Source organism: Oncorhynchus mykiss, chromosome 17, assembly GCF_013265735.2.
Source record: "Oncorhynchus mykiss isolate Arlee chromosome 17, USDA_OmykA_1.1, whole genome shotgun sequence".
Taxonomy (NCBI): domain Eukaryota; kingdom Metazoa; phylum Chordata; class Actinopteri; order Salmoniformes; family Salmonidae; genus Oncorhynchus; species Oncorhynchus mykiss.
In genome coordinates, this window is record NC_048581.1 from 50,380,791 (window position 1) to 50,397,188 (window position 16,398).

The 16,398-nt window shown below is 40.4% G+C and overlaps 1 protein-coding gene across 1 annotated transcript; it reads left to right on the plus strand.

Moving 5' to 3' along the window:
* Positions 1–1,281: 1,281 nt before the first annotated feature.
* Positions 1,282–6,152, plus strand: LOC110494986 (SUZ domain-containing protein 1). Its single transcript, XM_021570341.2, has 4 exons — positions 1,282–1,504; positions 2,259–2,308; positions 2,412–2,681; positions 2,774–6,152. The coding sequence occupies exons 1-4, from the start codon at positions 1,454–1,456 to the stop codon at positions 2,883–2,885; spliced, it is 483 nt and encodes a 160-aa protein (XP_021426016.1). The 5' UTR covers positions 1,282–1,453; the 3' UTR covers positions 2,886–6,152.
* The last annotated feature ends 10,246 nt before the right edge of the window (positions 6,153–16,398 follow it).

A 16,398-nucleotide genomic window follows, 5' to 3' on the forward strand; every position in this document is an offset into this window, starting at 1 on the left:
GGTGTCTGAGGAAGGCCCGGAAAATTGCCAAAGACCATGCCACCCCAGACATGGACTGTTCTCTCCACTACCGTCTGGCAAGCGGTACCAGAACATCAGGTCACAGACCAACAGGCTCCGAGACAGTTTCTATCTCCAAGCAGTAAGACTGCTGAACAGCTATTTCCATGGCTGCCCACCCTCACCAACGGACTATCTACACTAACTCTATGCACACTCACAGGTCTCTATCCACATACTCACACACACTTACATTGACACTCTCCTACACATACACAGATATTGACACCCCCCCCCCCCCCCCCCCCCCCACACACACACACACTATCACACATGCACACACAAATTCACCATATACACTGCTGCTACTATTTATTACTTTCCTGCTGCCTAGTCACTTTTATCCTGCTGCCCAGTCACTTTTATCCTGCTGCCCAGTCACTTTTATCCTGCTGCCCAGTCACTTTTATCCTGCTGCCCAGTCACTTTTATCCTGCTGCCTAGTCACTTTTATCCTGCTGCCCAGTCACTTTTATCCTGCTGCCCAGTCACTTTTATCCTGCTGCCCAGTCACTTTTATCCTGCTGCCCAGTCACTTTTATCCTGCTGCCCAGTCACTTTTATCCTGCTGCCCAGTCACTTTTATCCTGCTGCCTAGTCACTTTTATCCTGCTGCCCAGTCACTTTTATCCTGCTTCCCAGTCACTTTTATCCTGCTGCCCAGTCACTTTTATCCTGCTGCCCAGTCACTTTTACCCCTGCCTATATTTACATAGCTATCTCAACTACCACCATATCCCTGGCACATTGCTATGGTACTTAAGTACTGACCTTGTATATAGTGTAAAATCTTGTTTTACTTATTGTGTTTTTATTTTATCTGACCTTGTATTGATTACGTGCTCGTTTGAAGATTCTATTATGGATGTTTCTATTTCTTTACCTTTAATATGGAACACTGCATTGTTGAGGAAGAATAGCTTGTAAGTAAGCATTTCGCTGTACTGTTTACACTTATTCCATCCAGTTCAAGTGAAAAATCAACTTTTATTTGATTTGATGTAGCTGAACACAGATTTCTGCACCTGGATGAAGTTTAGACCAAGTTGGCATACCTAAACTAAAGGTCACTTACAATAACAAAGTTGGGACAAACTAAGTCATATGGATACGACCTGTAAACGTATAGCTACAATAACCTGTACAACATATAGGTCATCCAATACTCAAATCATTCAACATTGAAGTAGACCACACTTCTAGCTCAGGAATCAATGCGCGTTCCCGATGAACATGTGCAATGTCGATACAGTAGAGGTCGCTGTTGATTCTGTATTTTTTTGTTTTTGACTGCTTGGTTTTCGATTTCGCATCGGCGCAGACATCCAGCTAGCTACAGCGTGTGTTTGTATCTTGAACACTGAGCTCGTGTGTGGGTCTTGGACGCTGTAATATGGAAGATGAAGAGGTTTGCGAAAGCTGGGAGGAAGCTGCAGACAGCGGGGTGAGGAAGAAATGCGATGGAACTTTTGTTTTTAGGACATGAACTGTGTTCAATAGTCAGTGTGTGTGGTTGGCCTGTCAAACATTCAATGCCTTATGAGGGAACTGAAGCGAACAGCCTGTCGCCATGTCGGAGCCTCCGCTAGCTTAGATACAGGCCCAAATTGAGCCATTCCAGGGTATCGTAAGTTGCAAAGGCCTGGCCAGGACTACAGATAACGATATGGTTTATTTTTTTGTATCAGGCGGAAGTGTAAAAAGAGAGTCAACAACGATCTGGTAACGTCGTTAACTAGCGGCAAGTTATTGTTATGTAACTAACGTTAGTTGGCTAGCCAGGTTGTGGAAAGTGTCGCTAGTTAGCTAGCAGTTGTCATTCGGCTAGCAGCTAACGTTAGCTAGGCAACGAAATAATTATTAACGAAACATTTCGACAAACTGGATTGGCTATGTTTAAGCCAGTTAGGTAGTTATCTTAATAACTACACCATTTTGCAACTGTTGTGAAAATGCTTAACACTCAACTCAAATTTCAGCACTGGAATTAAATGTAGATAACTACCAAACGTTAAATCGGCTAGCTAGTGTGCTAAATCGAATCATGTTATGCCGAGTCTCCTTTCTTTTAACACATTTTCTCACCAGTGACTTATAACGAAAATGTATTAATTCTGATTATAGATGTAACGTATTCCTACTTTGAATAATTGAATTAAGAATGAAAAGGTTTTTATGTTTATTTGCCTGTTTCCAAGGAAATTGAGCGAAGACTCGAAGCAAAGTTGAAGATAAGCCAGAAAACAAAGTGAGCGAAATAAAATCCAACTGAAAATATCCAAGTAAAGATATAGCTAGCTATACAGCATAACGTATTTCTTGTTTAATACAAACTCTGCCCCCTCCCTCAGGAAATCCTCCATCGGCCCAGGTAGCTCCCCTATACGAACTGCCATGGTTATCCAGGATGAATCTCAACCTGCAGCCCCCCCACCTCAAATCCGAATTCTGAAGCGCCCCTCAAGTAACGGTTCCCTAGGGTCAACTAGTTCATCTAACCGCCCCACCCAGCAGCCGAAGTCACTGGCCCAGCGGGAGGCAGAGTATGCTGAGGCCCGCAGGAGGATTTTGGGTAGTGCTAGTTCTGAAGAAACACCTCAGGACAAACCCAGCCAAGACAGGTTAGGCACCTACACTCAATGGTATGGGTTATGTAAACAGTCTTATTGTGCTGTTTCTCATCCATTTACATTTTGTTGTCTTTCCCCATTAGACCAGTGCGAGTGAGTGCCCAGCCACAGCCAGAACCGGTTCGTCCAAACAATCACCTGATCCGCCAACCCACTGGCCCAGACGGCACCACAGGCTTCCGTCACTGCAGATAGAGTGCAGAAGGGAGAGGGGGATCCATCGTCTCCATGGGGGCATGGTGTGCAGGGGATAAAGGGGGAGGTAGCATAGTGCATGAAGAGCAGAGTGGTGGGATGAAATTGAAAAAATTAGATTAGGACAAACAGAATATATTGGCCCACAGAATGAGATGAAGTATCCCTCCCACCCCTTTCTGCTGACTGTTGGTACGCTCATTGCCTTTCGCCCTCTGCCCTGTCTCCAGCCTGCGCAGAGGGTTGCAGGGAGATGGCAGAGAGGAGCTGAGTGTCAAGTCAGATCTCCTCTCTGTCCCACACTGTGACAAGGGCAGTCCCTCAGGATTCCACACACTGTGATATCTCCCATGATGCACCCTGAGCTGCCCCATGCCCCTCTCCACTGTCCCTCTCCTGCTAAGGACCAGGGTCCTCCTAGGTCCCGGGCATACCTGCCCTCCAGGGAAATGACAGACTGGTTCTGTGGGACTGAAAGGTGGCCAGGGGGAAGTGAGGAAGGAACCTTGCTCCGGGTGTGAGTGTAGGGCCATGGATAGAGCAGGGGAGTGACAAGGTGCCACTTCGTGTTAGCATGTTCAAGCAATAATTCCGAAATCAACATGTAAGCCCCGCCTTCTTTAGTTAGACTGCCTGTGCTGTATCTGTTAATATTCGTCTGTTTTGTTTTTAAGTTATTTCAACAACAAAAAAAACATTTTACTGTAATTTTATTTTTCTTTGTTTTTTTGTTTAACATCTGGGCAGTAACTGAATGGCGAATTTGGGAAGGTTGTTAGATTAATGGTGTCTTCTGTTATTGCATCTAGTTTTTTTTAAATTCATGTCTGTTTTCAAAGTGGGAATGATATAGAAGAAAAGAAAAAAAATGACAAATGTTAGTGAAGCTGAATGTTTTATAGCATCTTATACAGGTAGTCATTGAAAGTAGTAGCCATTTTTGAAACGATACTGTAAGTATATGTTGAGATTAGGAGAAAATAGTTTATGGATGGCCAAAAAGTAATCCTGTAAAAATGTCCACACTGCGTGGCCTTGTTGCTTCATTTGCGAAGAGAGGGGCCACCGATGACAAGGAGCATGAAGAAGGCCATCGCTTTCTTTTGATTCAGGGTTGTTTGAAGAGGAAGCCATTGGCTGGGAGTGTTTTAAGCAGCACCTCTGTTCTGTCCTGTCTTTCATTCTGTCTCTCCAGGGTTGCCTTACTTGGAGAGAGGAGCACTTGTTCTTTTACGTTAAAGACATGCTGGATCAAGGAGAATGACAGAATAACAAACTGAGTTAGATGGAGATTGACATAAAGTTTCAATTTTTGCTTGGTTAGAAGGCAAGTTATTGTTAAAGAGAGTGCCAAAGTTGAAAGGAAGCCCTTTTATCCCCAGTGGAGGAACATGTCATAGCTCTGTCTATCCAATCTATGTAGTTTTGTAAATGAAATGACAAGAAACTACATCTTGGCTGTTTTAAACCATAGTAAATGTGTTGACTCAAACGCCTTAAATTATCTTTGGTTTCATATTGGACCCCACAGTAACTGAGGCACCTCAGGTTAATGCTCTTGGATGCTGAGATTTAAACCCCCCCACCTCCTAAAAAAAAAAAAAAAAAAATATCCTCCCTGTAACCTCTCTTTCTCTAATTTCTGTCAATTGGCCCGCCTTAGAACCTCAGGAAAGGTGGTTTTGTTGGCCCCTCAGGCAGGTTTTAATGCTGGAGTGGCCAAGCAAAGTCTTTGGTCTGCTCACATGTAATCCCAGTGATGCAGTGACTGGCTGGAATTGTTGCACAGCCTAATATGTAAAGAAAATCACACCCAGTAACCTTATTTGGGTGTGATTTGGTTCTTATTTGGACTATACCTAGAGTATGTTACGTCTGGGCCATTGAAGAGTACTCAACCTCATCCTTTATCCTTTCTAGGGATCACTGAGCAGAGAGGGCTGGACAGGTGAAAGCAATACGGTGGAGAAACCCAGGTGGATTGTAGAAACCCCTGGGTGCGGTTTCCATACCTGTCTTGTCTACATGGATCAGAGATCAGCTTGGGGAAGGGAGGGAGGAGGAGACTAGAGTCTAACCCTGGATTAGTATGATCCTCCTGAACAGGGTTAGGCTCAATTCAGTTTAATTCAGGAAGCGAATTGAAATGTAATGCTTGAATAGAAAATAGATTTTTTATTTCTGAGGATTTATTCCGTTTGTGAAGTGAATTTAAATTCAAAACCGAATTGACCCCAACGATGCGCTTGATGAGCCTGCGCAATTCCAGTAACTCAGCCATCGGATATGGGGCGGGGCGACAATGAAGAGATTACGCTTTTCTCTTCTGTCATGCGAACACAACAAACAAATCAGCCTGTAAAGTTTTTTTTAAATTCCCTTTAATAAAATAATATTGAAAAGTAAAGTTAAACGCAATTGCAAATATTTTTGTTTGGTGTAGAGTTTTATTTTTCTATTTTGTGAAATGGAAAATGTGCATGTACTTTTAGTCAAATATTAGTGGTTTTACAGATACCAAGCATAGCTGAAACCATAACCTTAAATGTCCCTCAATGACTACAGGAAGAATTTCAAATGCATTAATATGACAGAATTTTTTGAGCAATCATGTGAATATGATATTCTGCACAACCAACATAAATTGCATTTCAGAAATGCTTAATGCAACCATTGTCAATTTTGGTCAATGCCCAATGAGCTCTTTGTGTGCTTTTGAAGTTATACCTAATGTACAATTATTTAAATTTTTTAACTTTCAGTTAGGCTAATGCTTGAAATTATTATTCTAACCTAAACCATAGCAGTAAGAACTCCATATATGGCTAACTTACTCTCATATATTTTATTGAGCTGTTGTAGCTTTAAAATGAGTATGGTGCCAGACATTTCAGATTTCCCCTTGGAGATATTTAATAGTCTGTCCTGTTAAAAAAAAAAAATCTTAAACCCCGCAGTAAGCACCATTGACATGCATCTTGTGTTCTTACTAACCTGATCTAAAAATGTGTGTGAAGTGTCGTCCTAATGTATATCTCCTTGGAACTGTCATATCATTGAACACTTGTGTCCTTTGTTTGTCTAGCCCAACACACTACAACAGTGGTATTCAACATTTTTCGGGACCCCATTTTTTTTTCACTGTTTTTTTCTCACGACCCCACACCAAATCAAATGACACAACGTTCAAATCGGTACATTTCTATTTTTACATCAACAAATAGCCTTCACGTCGTACCATTTTCAAAATAAAAATAAAACCAAAAAATACATGAACTCAAAAGTGTTTTTCAATTATCTTTCTTAAAACCGTTTGTATATTGTCCAATACAAGAATCTGTACTCTTATTAATACATTTTACGACTCAGCTAGGAGTCATGACCGGGACTTTGGATACCACTGCTCTACAATGTGTGTCCAGGATGTGTTGTTCTGTCTATTTTTTATGAATAAACTGCAGTAATTAGAGAACATATTCTAAAAGCCATTGGCCTGTTTGGACATGGACAAAATTTTTATTTTGGCAAAAAAGTACAATTTTGAGATGCAAATGTCAATAACATTTAAGTTATAGGTCATATCCATTTGTGTGCTATGTGCAGAAAGGTTAGCGTCTTACTGTGGAAAAATGTCCTACAAGTAAGCGCAATGGGGTAAAGTACTTGTAAAAATACTTTAAAGTACAACTTAAGTAGTTTTTTGGGGGTATCTGTACTTCACTATTTCTATTTTTGATAACTTTTACTCCACTACATTTCTTAAGAAAATAATGTATTTTTTACTCAGTGCGTTTTCCCTGACACTCAAAAGTACTTGTTACATTTTGAAAGTGTCCAATTCACACCCTTATCAAGAGAACATCCCTGGTCATCCCTACTGCCTCTGATCTGGCTATGATTATTTAGTGTGCCCATGGCTATCCATAAATAAAAATAAGAAAATCGTGCCGTCTGGTTTGCTTAAAGAATTTTAAATTATTCTTTTACTTTTGACACTTAAGAATATTTAAAACCAAATATTTTTACACTTACTCAAATAGTATTTTCTATTAAGGTATCTTTACTTTTTTTTATGAGAATTGGGTACTCGTTCCACCACTGAGTGAGAATTAGATTTTGCCCCAACCAGTACTTCTTACAAGTGAAGCCATTTTCCACCAAAAAGTCAACAATGTGGTTTCCCTGGTGCTGCTTTAGAAGACTTGCTGTCCTGAAGTATTTCACACATGAGGCACTTACAGTGCATTCGGAAAGTATTCAGACACCTTCACCTTTTCCACATTTTATGTTTCAGCCTTATTCTAAAATTGATCAAATCGTTTCCCCCCTCATCAATCAGGACACTGTGTGGGTTCTTACCTGATCACTCAATGGAACTTTCAGCTTACTGACTTCCCTGCTTCGGTCCTTTCTTTGCCCGTGTTCTCTTTGATAAGCGTGGCCACAATGTTGGAGATAGTTTGGTGAGATCTGACATGCCCCCTGAGCCCACTCAGACACTTGACACCTATCCCAAATGGGAACTACAAATGTAGCTCATGCGCACACAGTGCAATAGCACTATAAAAACATATTTCTTCAGACACCCACATGCAGGTAGAAAGATCCCTGTTAGGGGTATCATCTCATGCAAGACCAAGGGAGTAATCTATCTCATCACCTGTTCATGTGGAAAAGCCTACGTAGGACAAACAAAAAGACAATTAAAACAACACATAGCTGAACACCACAGCTCAATCAGGTGTAAAAACATTGACTATCCAGTAGCAGCTCATTCTGTTGAAGCTAACCATCCCATCTCCTCCCTCAAATACACAGGCATTGAGCATGTTGCTCTACCAAGGAGAGAAGGTAACATCGAGATCCTACTACTACAAAGGGAGACTTTGTAGGCTATCTAAAAACATTGACCCCTAGTGGTCTGAATATTGACTTTGATCTCAGGCCCTTCTTATGAACAAATGTTCCTTCATGAACAAGTCTTATAAATTAAGTTAATCCTTATGACACACCCCTCACTACTGTCATTGGTTCAAGTATTCATGACATTACCCTGAGGAAGGCACAGTGATGCCGAAACGTTGGTAAATACCCATTAAATCGCTGGGAGATTATACATGGAGGGTGTGACTTTATTTTGATAGTGGCTGTAACGCTGACATTAGTCCTCCACTGTCCATCCGGGGCGTCGCTGCACAGCTATTTTCAGATCTCTCCAGAGATGTTGGATTGGGTTCAAGTTTGGTCTCTGGCTGGGCCACTCAAGGACTTTCAGAGACTTGTCCCGAAGCCACTCCTGCGTTGTCTTGGCTGTGCGCTTAGGGTCGTTGTCCTGTTGGAAAAGTAAACCTTCGCCCCAGTCTGAGGTCTTGAGCGCTCTGGAGCAGGTTTTCATCAAGGATCTCTCTACTTTGCTCTGTTCATCTTTGCCTCAATCCTGACTAGTCTCCCAGTCCCAGTGCCACTGAAAAACATCCCCACAGCATGATGCTGCCACCACCATGCTTCACCGTAGGGATGGTGCCAGGTTTCCTCCAGACGTGACGCTTGGCATTCAGGCCAAAGAGTTCCATCTTGATTTCATCAGACTAGAGAATCTTGTTTCTCTGGCATTCTGGCAAACTCCAAGCGGGCTGTCATGTGCCTTTAATTAGTCACATGGGCCAAATACAACAGAACTTACAGTGAAATGCTTACTTACAAACCAACAGTGCAGTTTAATAAAATACAAATAAGAATAAGAAATAAAAGGAGCAGGTAATTAAAGAGCAGCAGTAAAATATCAATAGCGAGACTATATACAGGGGGTTCCGGTACAGAGTTAATGTGCGGGGGCACCAGTTAGTCGAGGTAATTGAGGTAATATGTACATGTTGGTAGAGTTATTAAAGTGACTATGCATAGATACAGTGCATTGCGAAAGTATTCGGCCCCCTTGAACTTTGCGACCTTTTGCCACATTTCAGGCTTCAAACATAAAGATATAAAACTGTATTTTTTTGTGAAGAATCAACAACAAGTGGGACACAATCATGAAGTGGAACGACATTTATTGGATATTTAAGACTTTTTTAACAAATCAAAAACTGAAAAATTATTCAGCCCCCTTAAGTTAATACTTTGTAGCGCCACCTTTTGCTGCGATTACAGCTCTAAGTCGCTTGGGGTATGTCTCTATCAGTTTTGCACATCGAGAGACTGAATTTCTTTCCCATTCCTCCTTGCAAAACAGCTCGAGCTCAGTGAGGTTGGATGGAGAGCATTTGTGAACAGCAGTTTTCAGTTCTTTCCACAGATTCTCGATTGGATTCAGGTCTGAACTTTGACTTGGCCATTCTAACACCTGGAAATGTTTATTTTTTAACCATTCCATTGTAGATTTTGCTTTATGTTTTGGATCATTGTCTTGTTGGAAGACAAATCTCCATCCCAGTCTCAGGTCTTTTGCAGACTCCATCAGGTTTTCTTCCAGAATGGTCCTGTATTTGGCTCCATCCATCTTCCCATCAATTTTAACCATCTTCCCTGTCCCTGCTGAAGAAAAGCAGGCCCAAACCATGATGCTGCCACCACCATGTTTGACAGTGGGGATTGTGTGTTCAGGGTGATGAGCTGTGTTGCTTTTACACCAAACATAACGTTTTGCATTGTTGCCAAAAAGTTCAATTTTGGTTTCATCTGACCAGAGCACCTTCTTCCACATGTTTGGTGTGTCTCCCAGGTGGCTTGTGGCAAACTTTAAACAACACTTTTTATGGATATCTTTAAGAAATGGCTTTCTTCTTGCCACTCTTCAATAAAGGCCAGATTTGTGCAATATACGACTGATTGTTGTCCTATGGACAGAGTCTCCCACCTCAGCTGTAGATCTCTGCAGTTCATCCAGAGTGATCATGGGCCTCTTGGCTGCATCTCTGATCAGTCTTCTCCTTGTATGAGCTGAAAGTTTAGAGGGACGGCCAGGTCTTGGTAGATTTGCAGTGGTCTGAAACTCCTTCCATTTCAATATTATCGCTTGCACAGTGCTCCTTGGGATGTTTAAAGCTTGGGAAATCTTTTTGTATCCAAATCCGGCTTTAAACTTCTTCACAACAGTATCTCGGACCTGCCTGGTGTGTTCCTTGTTCTTCATGATACTCTCTGCGCTTTTAACGGACCTCTGAGACTATCACAGTGCAGGTGCATTTATACAGAGACTTGATTACACACAGGTGGATTGTATTTATCATCATTAGTCATTTAGGTCAACATTGGATCATTCAGAGATCCTCACTGAACTTCTGGAGAGAGTTTGCTGCACTGAAAGTAAAGGGGCTGAATAATTTTGCACGCCCAATTTTTGATTTGTTAAAAAAAGTTTGAAATATCCAATAAATGTCGTTCCACTTCATGATTGTGTCCCACTTGTTGTTGATTCTTCACAAAAAATGCAGTTTTATATCTTTATGTTTGAAGCCTGAAATGTGGCAAAAAGTCGCAAAGTTCAAGGGGGCCGAATACTTTCGCAAGGCAAAAATGTATATATGTGCGCATGATCACGCCACATCCAGCTATAGAGTTGTTAACCTTTGATGGTTGTATGTATCGTGATCCATGCTGCACCCAGAGTTTTCACTTTTAAAGTTATATCTAATGTACGTTAGGCTGAAAACCATAATGTTTTATAATCATTATCGATTTTGACACATTATGTGATAGTGTTACAGAGTTGTGCCATGTATTTATAATTTCAATTCAATTCCTCAATCAATTCCTCCTTTGGCCGCCTCTCCTTCCAGTTCTCTGCTGCCAATGACTGGAACGAACTACAAAAATCTCTGAAACTGGAAACACTTATCTCCCTCACTAGCTTTAAGCACCAGCTGTCAGAGCAGCTCACAGATTACTGCACCTGTACATAGCCCATCTATAATTTAGCCCAAACAACTACCTCTTCCCCTACTGTATTTATTTACTCATTTATTTTGCTCGTTTGCACCCCATTATTTCTATTTCTACTTTGCACATTCTTCCACTGCAAATCTACCATTCCAGTGTTTTACTTGCTATATTGTATTTACTTCGCCACCATGGCCTTTTTTCACCTTTATCTCACCTCATTTGCTCACATTGTATATAGATGTATTTTTCTATTGTATTATTGACTGTATGTTTGTTTTACTCCATGTGCAACTCTGTGTTGTTGTATGTGTCGAACTGCTTTGCTTTATCTTGGCCAGGTTGCAATTGTAAATGAGAACTTGTTCTCAACTTTCCTACCTGTTTATATAAAGGTGAAATAAAAATAAAATAAAAAAATGTATAGTTTTATGGACATTTACGAAATTTGTACGTTGCGTTATGCTAAAGGATAGCTAACGTTCGCATTGTACTTTCTCTGCTAATGAGGCTAGTCACCTCCTGAAGTCTAAATGTGTTTTTTTTTCTGTTTCACGTCACTCAGATTGCATGGTGGGTTTGCAGTTGTTCTGAAGTGTACGCGGTGTTGTGTATGTATTTGCAGAATAAACAGCATTGTGTCCTTTGTCGATGAGCCAAATAAAAGCATTTACACAGGCTGGGTAAGAGCTATTTGACCAAGAAGGAGAGTGCTGCATCAGATGATCTGGCCTCAACAATGACCCGATCTCAACCCCATTGAGAAAGTGTGAGATGAGTTAGACCGCAGAGGGACAGAAAAGCAGCCAACAAGTGCTCAGCATATGTGGGAACTCCTTCAAGACTGTTGGATTCCTCGTGAAGCTGGTTGAGAGAATGCCAAGAGTGTGCAAAGCTGTCATCAAGGCAAATGGTGGCTACTTTGAAGAATCTCAAATATAAAATATTTTTGATTTGTTTAACACTTTGTTGGTTACAAAATGATTCCATGTGTGTTATTGTCACATTCTGACCTTTATTCCTTTGTTTTGTCTTTATTTAGTACAGTCAGGGCGTGAGTTGGGGTGGGCAGTCTATGTTAGTTTTTCTATATTTTCTATTTCTGTGTTTGGCCTGATATGGTTCTCAATCAGAGGCAGCTGTCTATCGTTGTCCCTGATTGAGAACCATATTTAGGTAGCCTGTTTTCCTTTGTGTTTTGTGGGTGGTTATTTTCAGTCTTTGTGTGTCTGCACCAGATAGAACTGTTTCAGTTTTCACTTTGTTGTTTTGTATTTTTGAAGTGTTCAGTTTCTTATGAAAAAAATAAACACTAACCACGCTGCGCTTTGGTCCTCTCCTTCCACCCAAGACAACCATTACAGTTATTTCATAGTTTTGATGACTTCACTATTATTCTACAATGTATAAAATAGTTCAAATGAAAAATCCTTGAATGAGTAGGTGTGCCCAAACTTTTGACTGGTACTGTATATTTTTTAATTATACCATCTTTGAGAACTAACAAAAGCTCGACAAATTCCCAAAACCAGGCATTCAGGGCACATTTACATATATTTTGTTATAACGTTTGAGCAGAGGAACACAATTATTGGTAATGAGATTAAAACAGCTAATTCTCAGGTCAATGGAAAAATGTGTAGAATTGCAGAAAATGTGCTATTCAACAGCAACATTTTCTATACTCCGCCAAAAATACCTTTCTAGCTAATAGACTATGTTAGAGTTTTACACTTCCTCTTCCAATGAACTGTGGGAAGGTCAAAATTATGAAACTGTCTACCAAATCGATTATTTTTCAAATGCTAATTACTTCTACTTGCCATTATCATTCACCTGACAAGACAATACGTGATTTTTTTTCTTTTAACATATGATGGGGGTCTCTGGGTCGCCAGCTTGCCTGGGTGGGGGTCCCTGGGCAAGAGAAATTTAAAAAGCCCTTTTCTAGTCTGCTTAGAGGCTTTGCCTTTTCCTCTGGGGTGAAAGTAAGGAAATGTCTCTGCGGCCAATGAGAGAGTTAGCTAGCTACAACAGAGTTATATAATTACCAGTTTAACCTAAGATTTGTATTCCCCTTTCATCTCATCGGGTTAGCTAGCATATGAACTGAACTGCTCGACATTTACTCAATGAAAATGTCAAATATAGTTATTAAATGTGTTTATTACTGCGAAATTAACAGTGGCGTTGAGATACGCTATACCGTATTTGGGGCAATGGAAAAAAATATAACGGAGGTAGAGGAAGACATTTTCTGAACAGAGAGTAAATGTCAACAAAGGCGACTGGACTTGTATTTCAAACCCGTGATAAAATTACATAAAACAGATTTGTTGCAATCTCTCATGCGTTTGTGTGCGTGGTGTGTGTGTGTTTGTGAGAGAGAGAGACTTTATTGGGTATAGCTCTCTCCCTAATGGATATGATTGTTATTGAGCATAAGTCTTAGCCTCGGACCACAAGATCAACCCAGTATCTAAATATTTTATAATTTGAGTACATCGTATGTCAGCCTATTTCCCTGATATTATTCTCTACATCACCCCAGACCCACATAAATTAACTCTCCACATCCCTGAAGCAGTTTCCCCCTGAGCAGACATACTGTGCACACCACATAATTTCAACATGAATAATTGGGTCATATTTAGTTGAGACGTTGATCAATGAGATTACAACCTATATTCACCCACTCAAAAAGACAGCCAAAAGTTAGTTGAATTTCCAATGTGTTATCACTATGCTTTCAACCATCTAAAAGCACAACCAAATTCCAATGGAAAAACAATGACAGATTTTTGGGTTAAGTGTCACCCAAATGTCTATCACTGAGCTTTCAACCATTTAAAAGCATAACAAAGTTCAAATGGGAATACAATGTCAGAAATGTTGTTTGTTTATACAACAGATTAATGTGTTATCATTGTGCTTCATCTAATAGCAGAACCAAATGACTTGGATTGCAGTTGAGATTACAGTAAAGTACATGGTGCAAGTGATCAACGTCACTTCTGCGCAGATTATGGGGAAAGGGGAAGAAATTCTATGTGTAACGCATTTAACTTTAGACTATTTACTGTATTACAAAAGTAATATTGAATTGTGTTTGGTTGACAATGCAACCAAATATCAACATTAAAAGGAAATGTATCTACTGATTGGATAGCTCCATCTGAGCCACTGACTTTAATTCCAGTTTGTCTACAAATTAACAATTGATATTCACGTTTCCATCTCAACCAAAAATGCACTTTAAATAAAGTTTGATTTAGTCCTATACTTTAACTTTGATTTATGGTTGAAATGCACACATGAATCCAACATAATATGTTGACTTTATATGATGACTTTATATGATGACTTTACATGAGGACTTTTCAAATGCATTTGGAAAGTATTCAGACCCCTTGACTTTTTCCACATTTTTTTACGTTACAGCTTTATTCTAAAATAGATGAAATATGTTTTTTCCTCATTAATCTACACCAAAAAAATATGTAACAAAAATATCTTATTTACATTTACAGTATTCAGACCCTTTGCTATGAGTCTCAAAATTGAGCTCAGGTGAATCTTGTTTCCATTTAACCTTTATTTAACTAGGTATGTCAGTTAAGAACAAATTCTTATTTTATAATGACAGCCTACCGCGGCCAAACCCTCCCCTAATAACCTAAACGACGCTGGGCCAATTATGCACTGCCCCATAGTACTCCCGATCACAGCCGGTTGTGATACAGCCTAGGATCAAACCAGGGTCTGTAGTGACTCTAGTACTGAGATGCAGTGCCTTAGACCGGTGCACCACTCGGGAGCCTTGAGATGCTTCTACAACTTGATTGGAGTCCAACTGCGGTAAATTCAATTGATTGGACATGATTTGGAAAGGCACACACCTGTCTATGTAAGGTCCCACAGTTGACAGCACATGTCAGAGCAAAAACCAAGCCATGAGGTTGAAGAAATTGTGCGTAGAGCTCAAAGACAGGATTGTGTTGAGGCACAGTTCTAGGGAAGGGTACCCCACGGCAAGCGATACCAGAGCGCCAAGTCTAGGTTGAAGAGGCTTCTAAACAGCTTCTACCTCCAAGCCATAAGGCTCCTGAACATTTAATCACATGGCTACCCAGACTATGTGCTTTGCCCACCACCCCCCACCCCCTCTTTTAACGCTGCTGCTACTCCTGTTATTACAGTGCATTGCGAAAGTATTCGGCCCCCTTGAACTTTGCGACCTTTTGCCACATTTCAGGCTTCAAACTTAAAGATATAAAACTGTATTTTTTTGTGAAGAATCAACAAGTGAGACACAATCATGAAGTGGAACGACATTTATTGGATATTTCAAACTTTTTTAACAAATCAAAAACTGAAAAATTGGGCGTGCAAGAGGCCCATGATCACTCTGGATGAACTGCAGAGATCTACAGCTGAGGTGGGAGACTCTGTCCATAGGACAACAATCAGTCGTATATTGCACAAATCTGGCCTTTATGGAAGAGTGGAAAGAAGAAAGCCATTTCTTAAAGATATCCATAAAAAGTGTCGTTTAAAGTTTGCCACAAGCCACCTGGGAGACACACCAAACATGTGGAAGAAGGTGCTCTGGTCAAATGAAACCAAAATTGAACTTTTTGGCAACAATGCAAAACGTTATGTTTGGCGTAAAAGCAACACAGCTCATCACCCTGAACACACCATCCCCACTGTCAAACATGGTGGTGGCAGCATCATGGTTTGGGCCTGCTTTTCTTCAGCAGGGACAGGGAAGATGGTTAAAATTGATGGGAAGATGGATGGAGCCAAATACAGGACCATTCTGGAAGAAAACCTGATGGAGTCTGCAAAAGACCTGAGACTGGGACAGAGATTTGTCTTCCAACAAGACAATGATCCAAAACATAAAGCAAAATCTACAATGGAATGGTTCAAAACTAAACATATCCAGGTGTTAGAATGGCCAAGTCAAAGTCCAGACCTGAATCCAATCGAGAATCTGTGGAAAGAACTGAAAACTGCTGTTCACAAATGCTCTCCATCCAACCTCACTGAGCTCGAGCTGTTTTGCAAGGAGAAATGGGAAAAAATTTCAGTCTCTCGATGTGCAAAACTGATAGAGACATACCCCAAGTGACTTACAGCTGTAATCGCAGCAAAAGGTGGCGCTACAAAGTATTAACTTAAGGGGGCTGAATAATTTTGCTCGCCCAATTTTTCAGTTTTTGATTTGTTAAAAAAGTTTGAAATATCCAATAAATGTTGTTCCACTTCATGATTGTGTACCACTTGTTGTTGATTCTTCACAAAAAAATACAGTTTTATATCTTTATGTTTGAAGCCTGAAATGTGGCAAAAGGTCGCAAAGTTCAAAGGGGCCGAATACTTTCGCAATGCACTGTACACACGGGATGCAGTTACTCAAATAATACAGCAGATGGCTTCACAACTATACATACATAACATGACTGCTTAATTATGACAAAACTCATACAACTAAGAATGTATATTTCAGCCATGTTACATGTGGAGGTGTGTTTTGGGTCATTGTCCTGTTGAAAAACAAATGTTTGAAAAGCACAAACCACATGGGATGGGGTTTCGCTGCAGAATGCTGTGGTAGCCATGCTGGTTA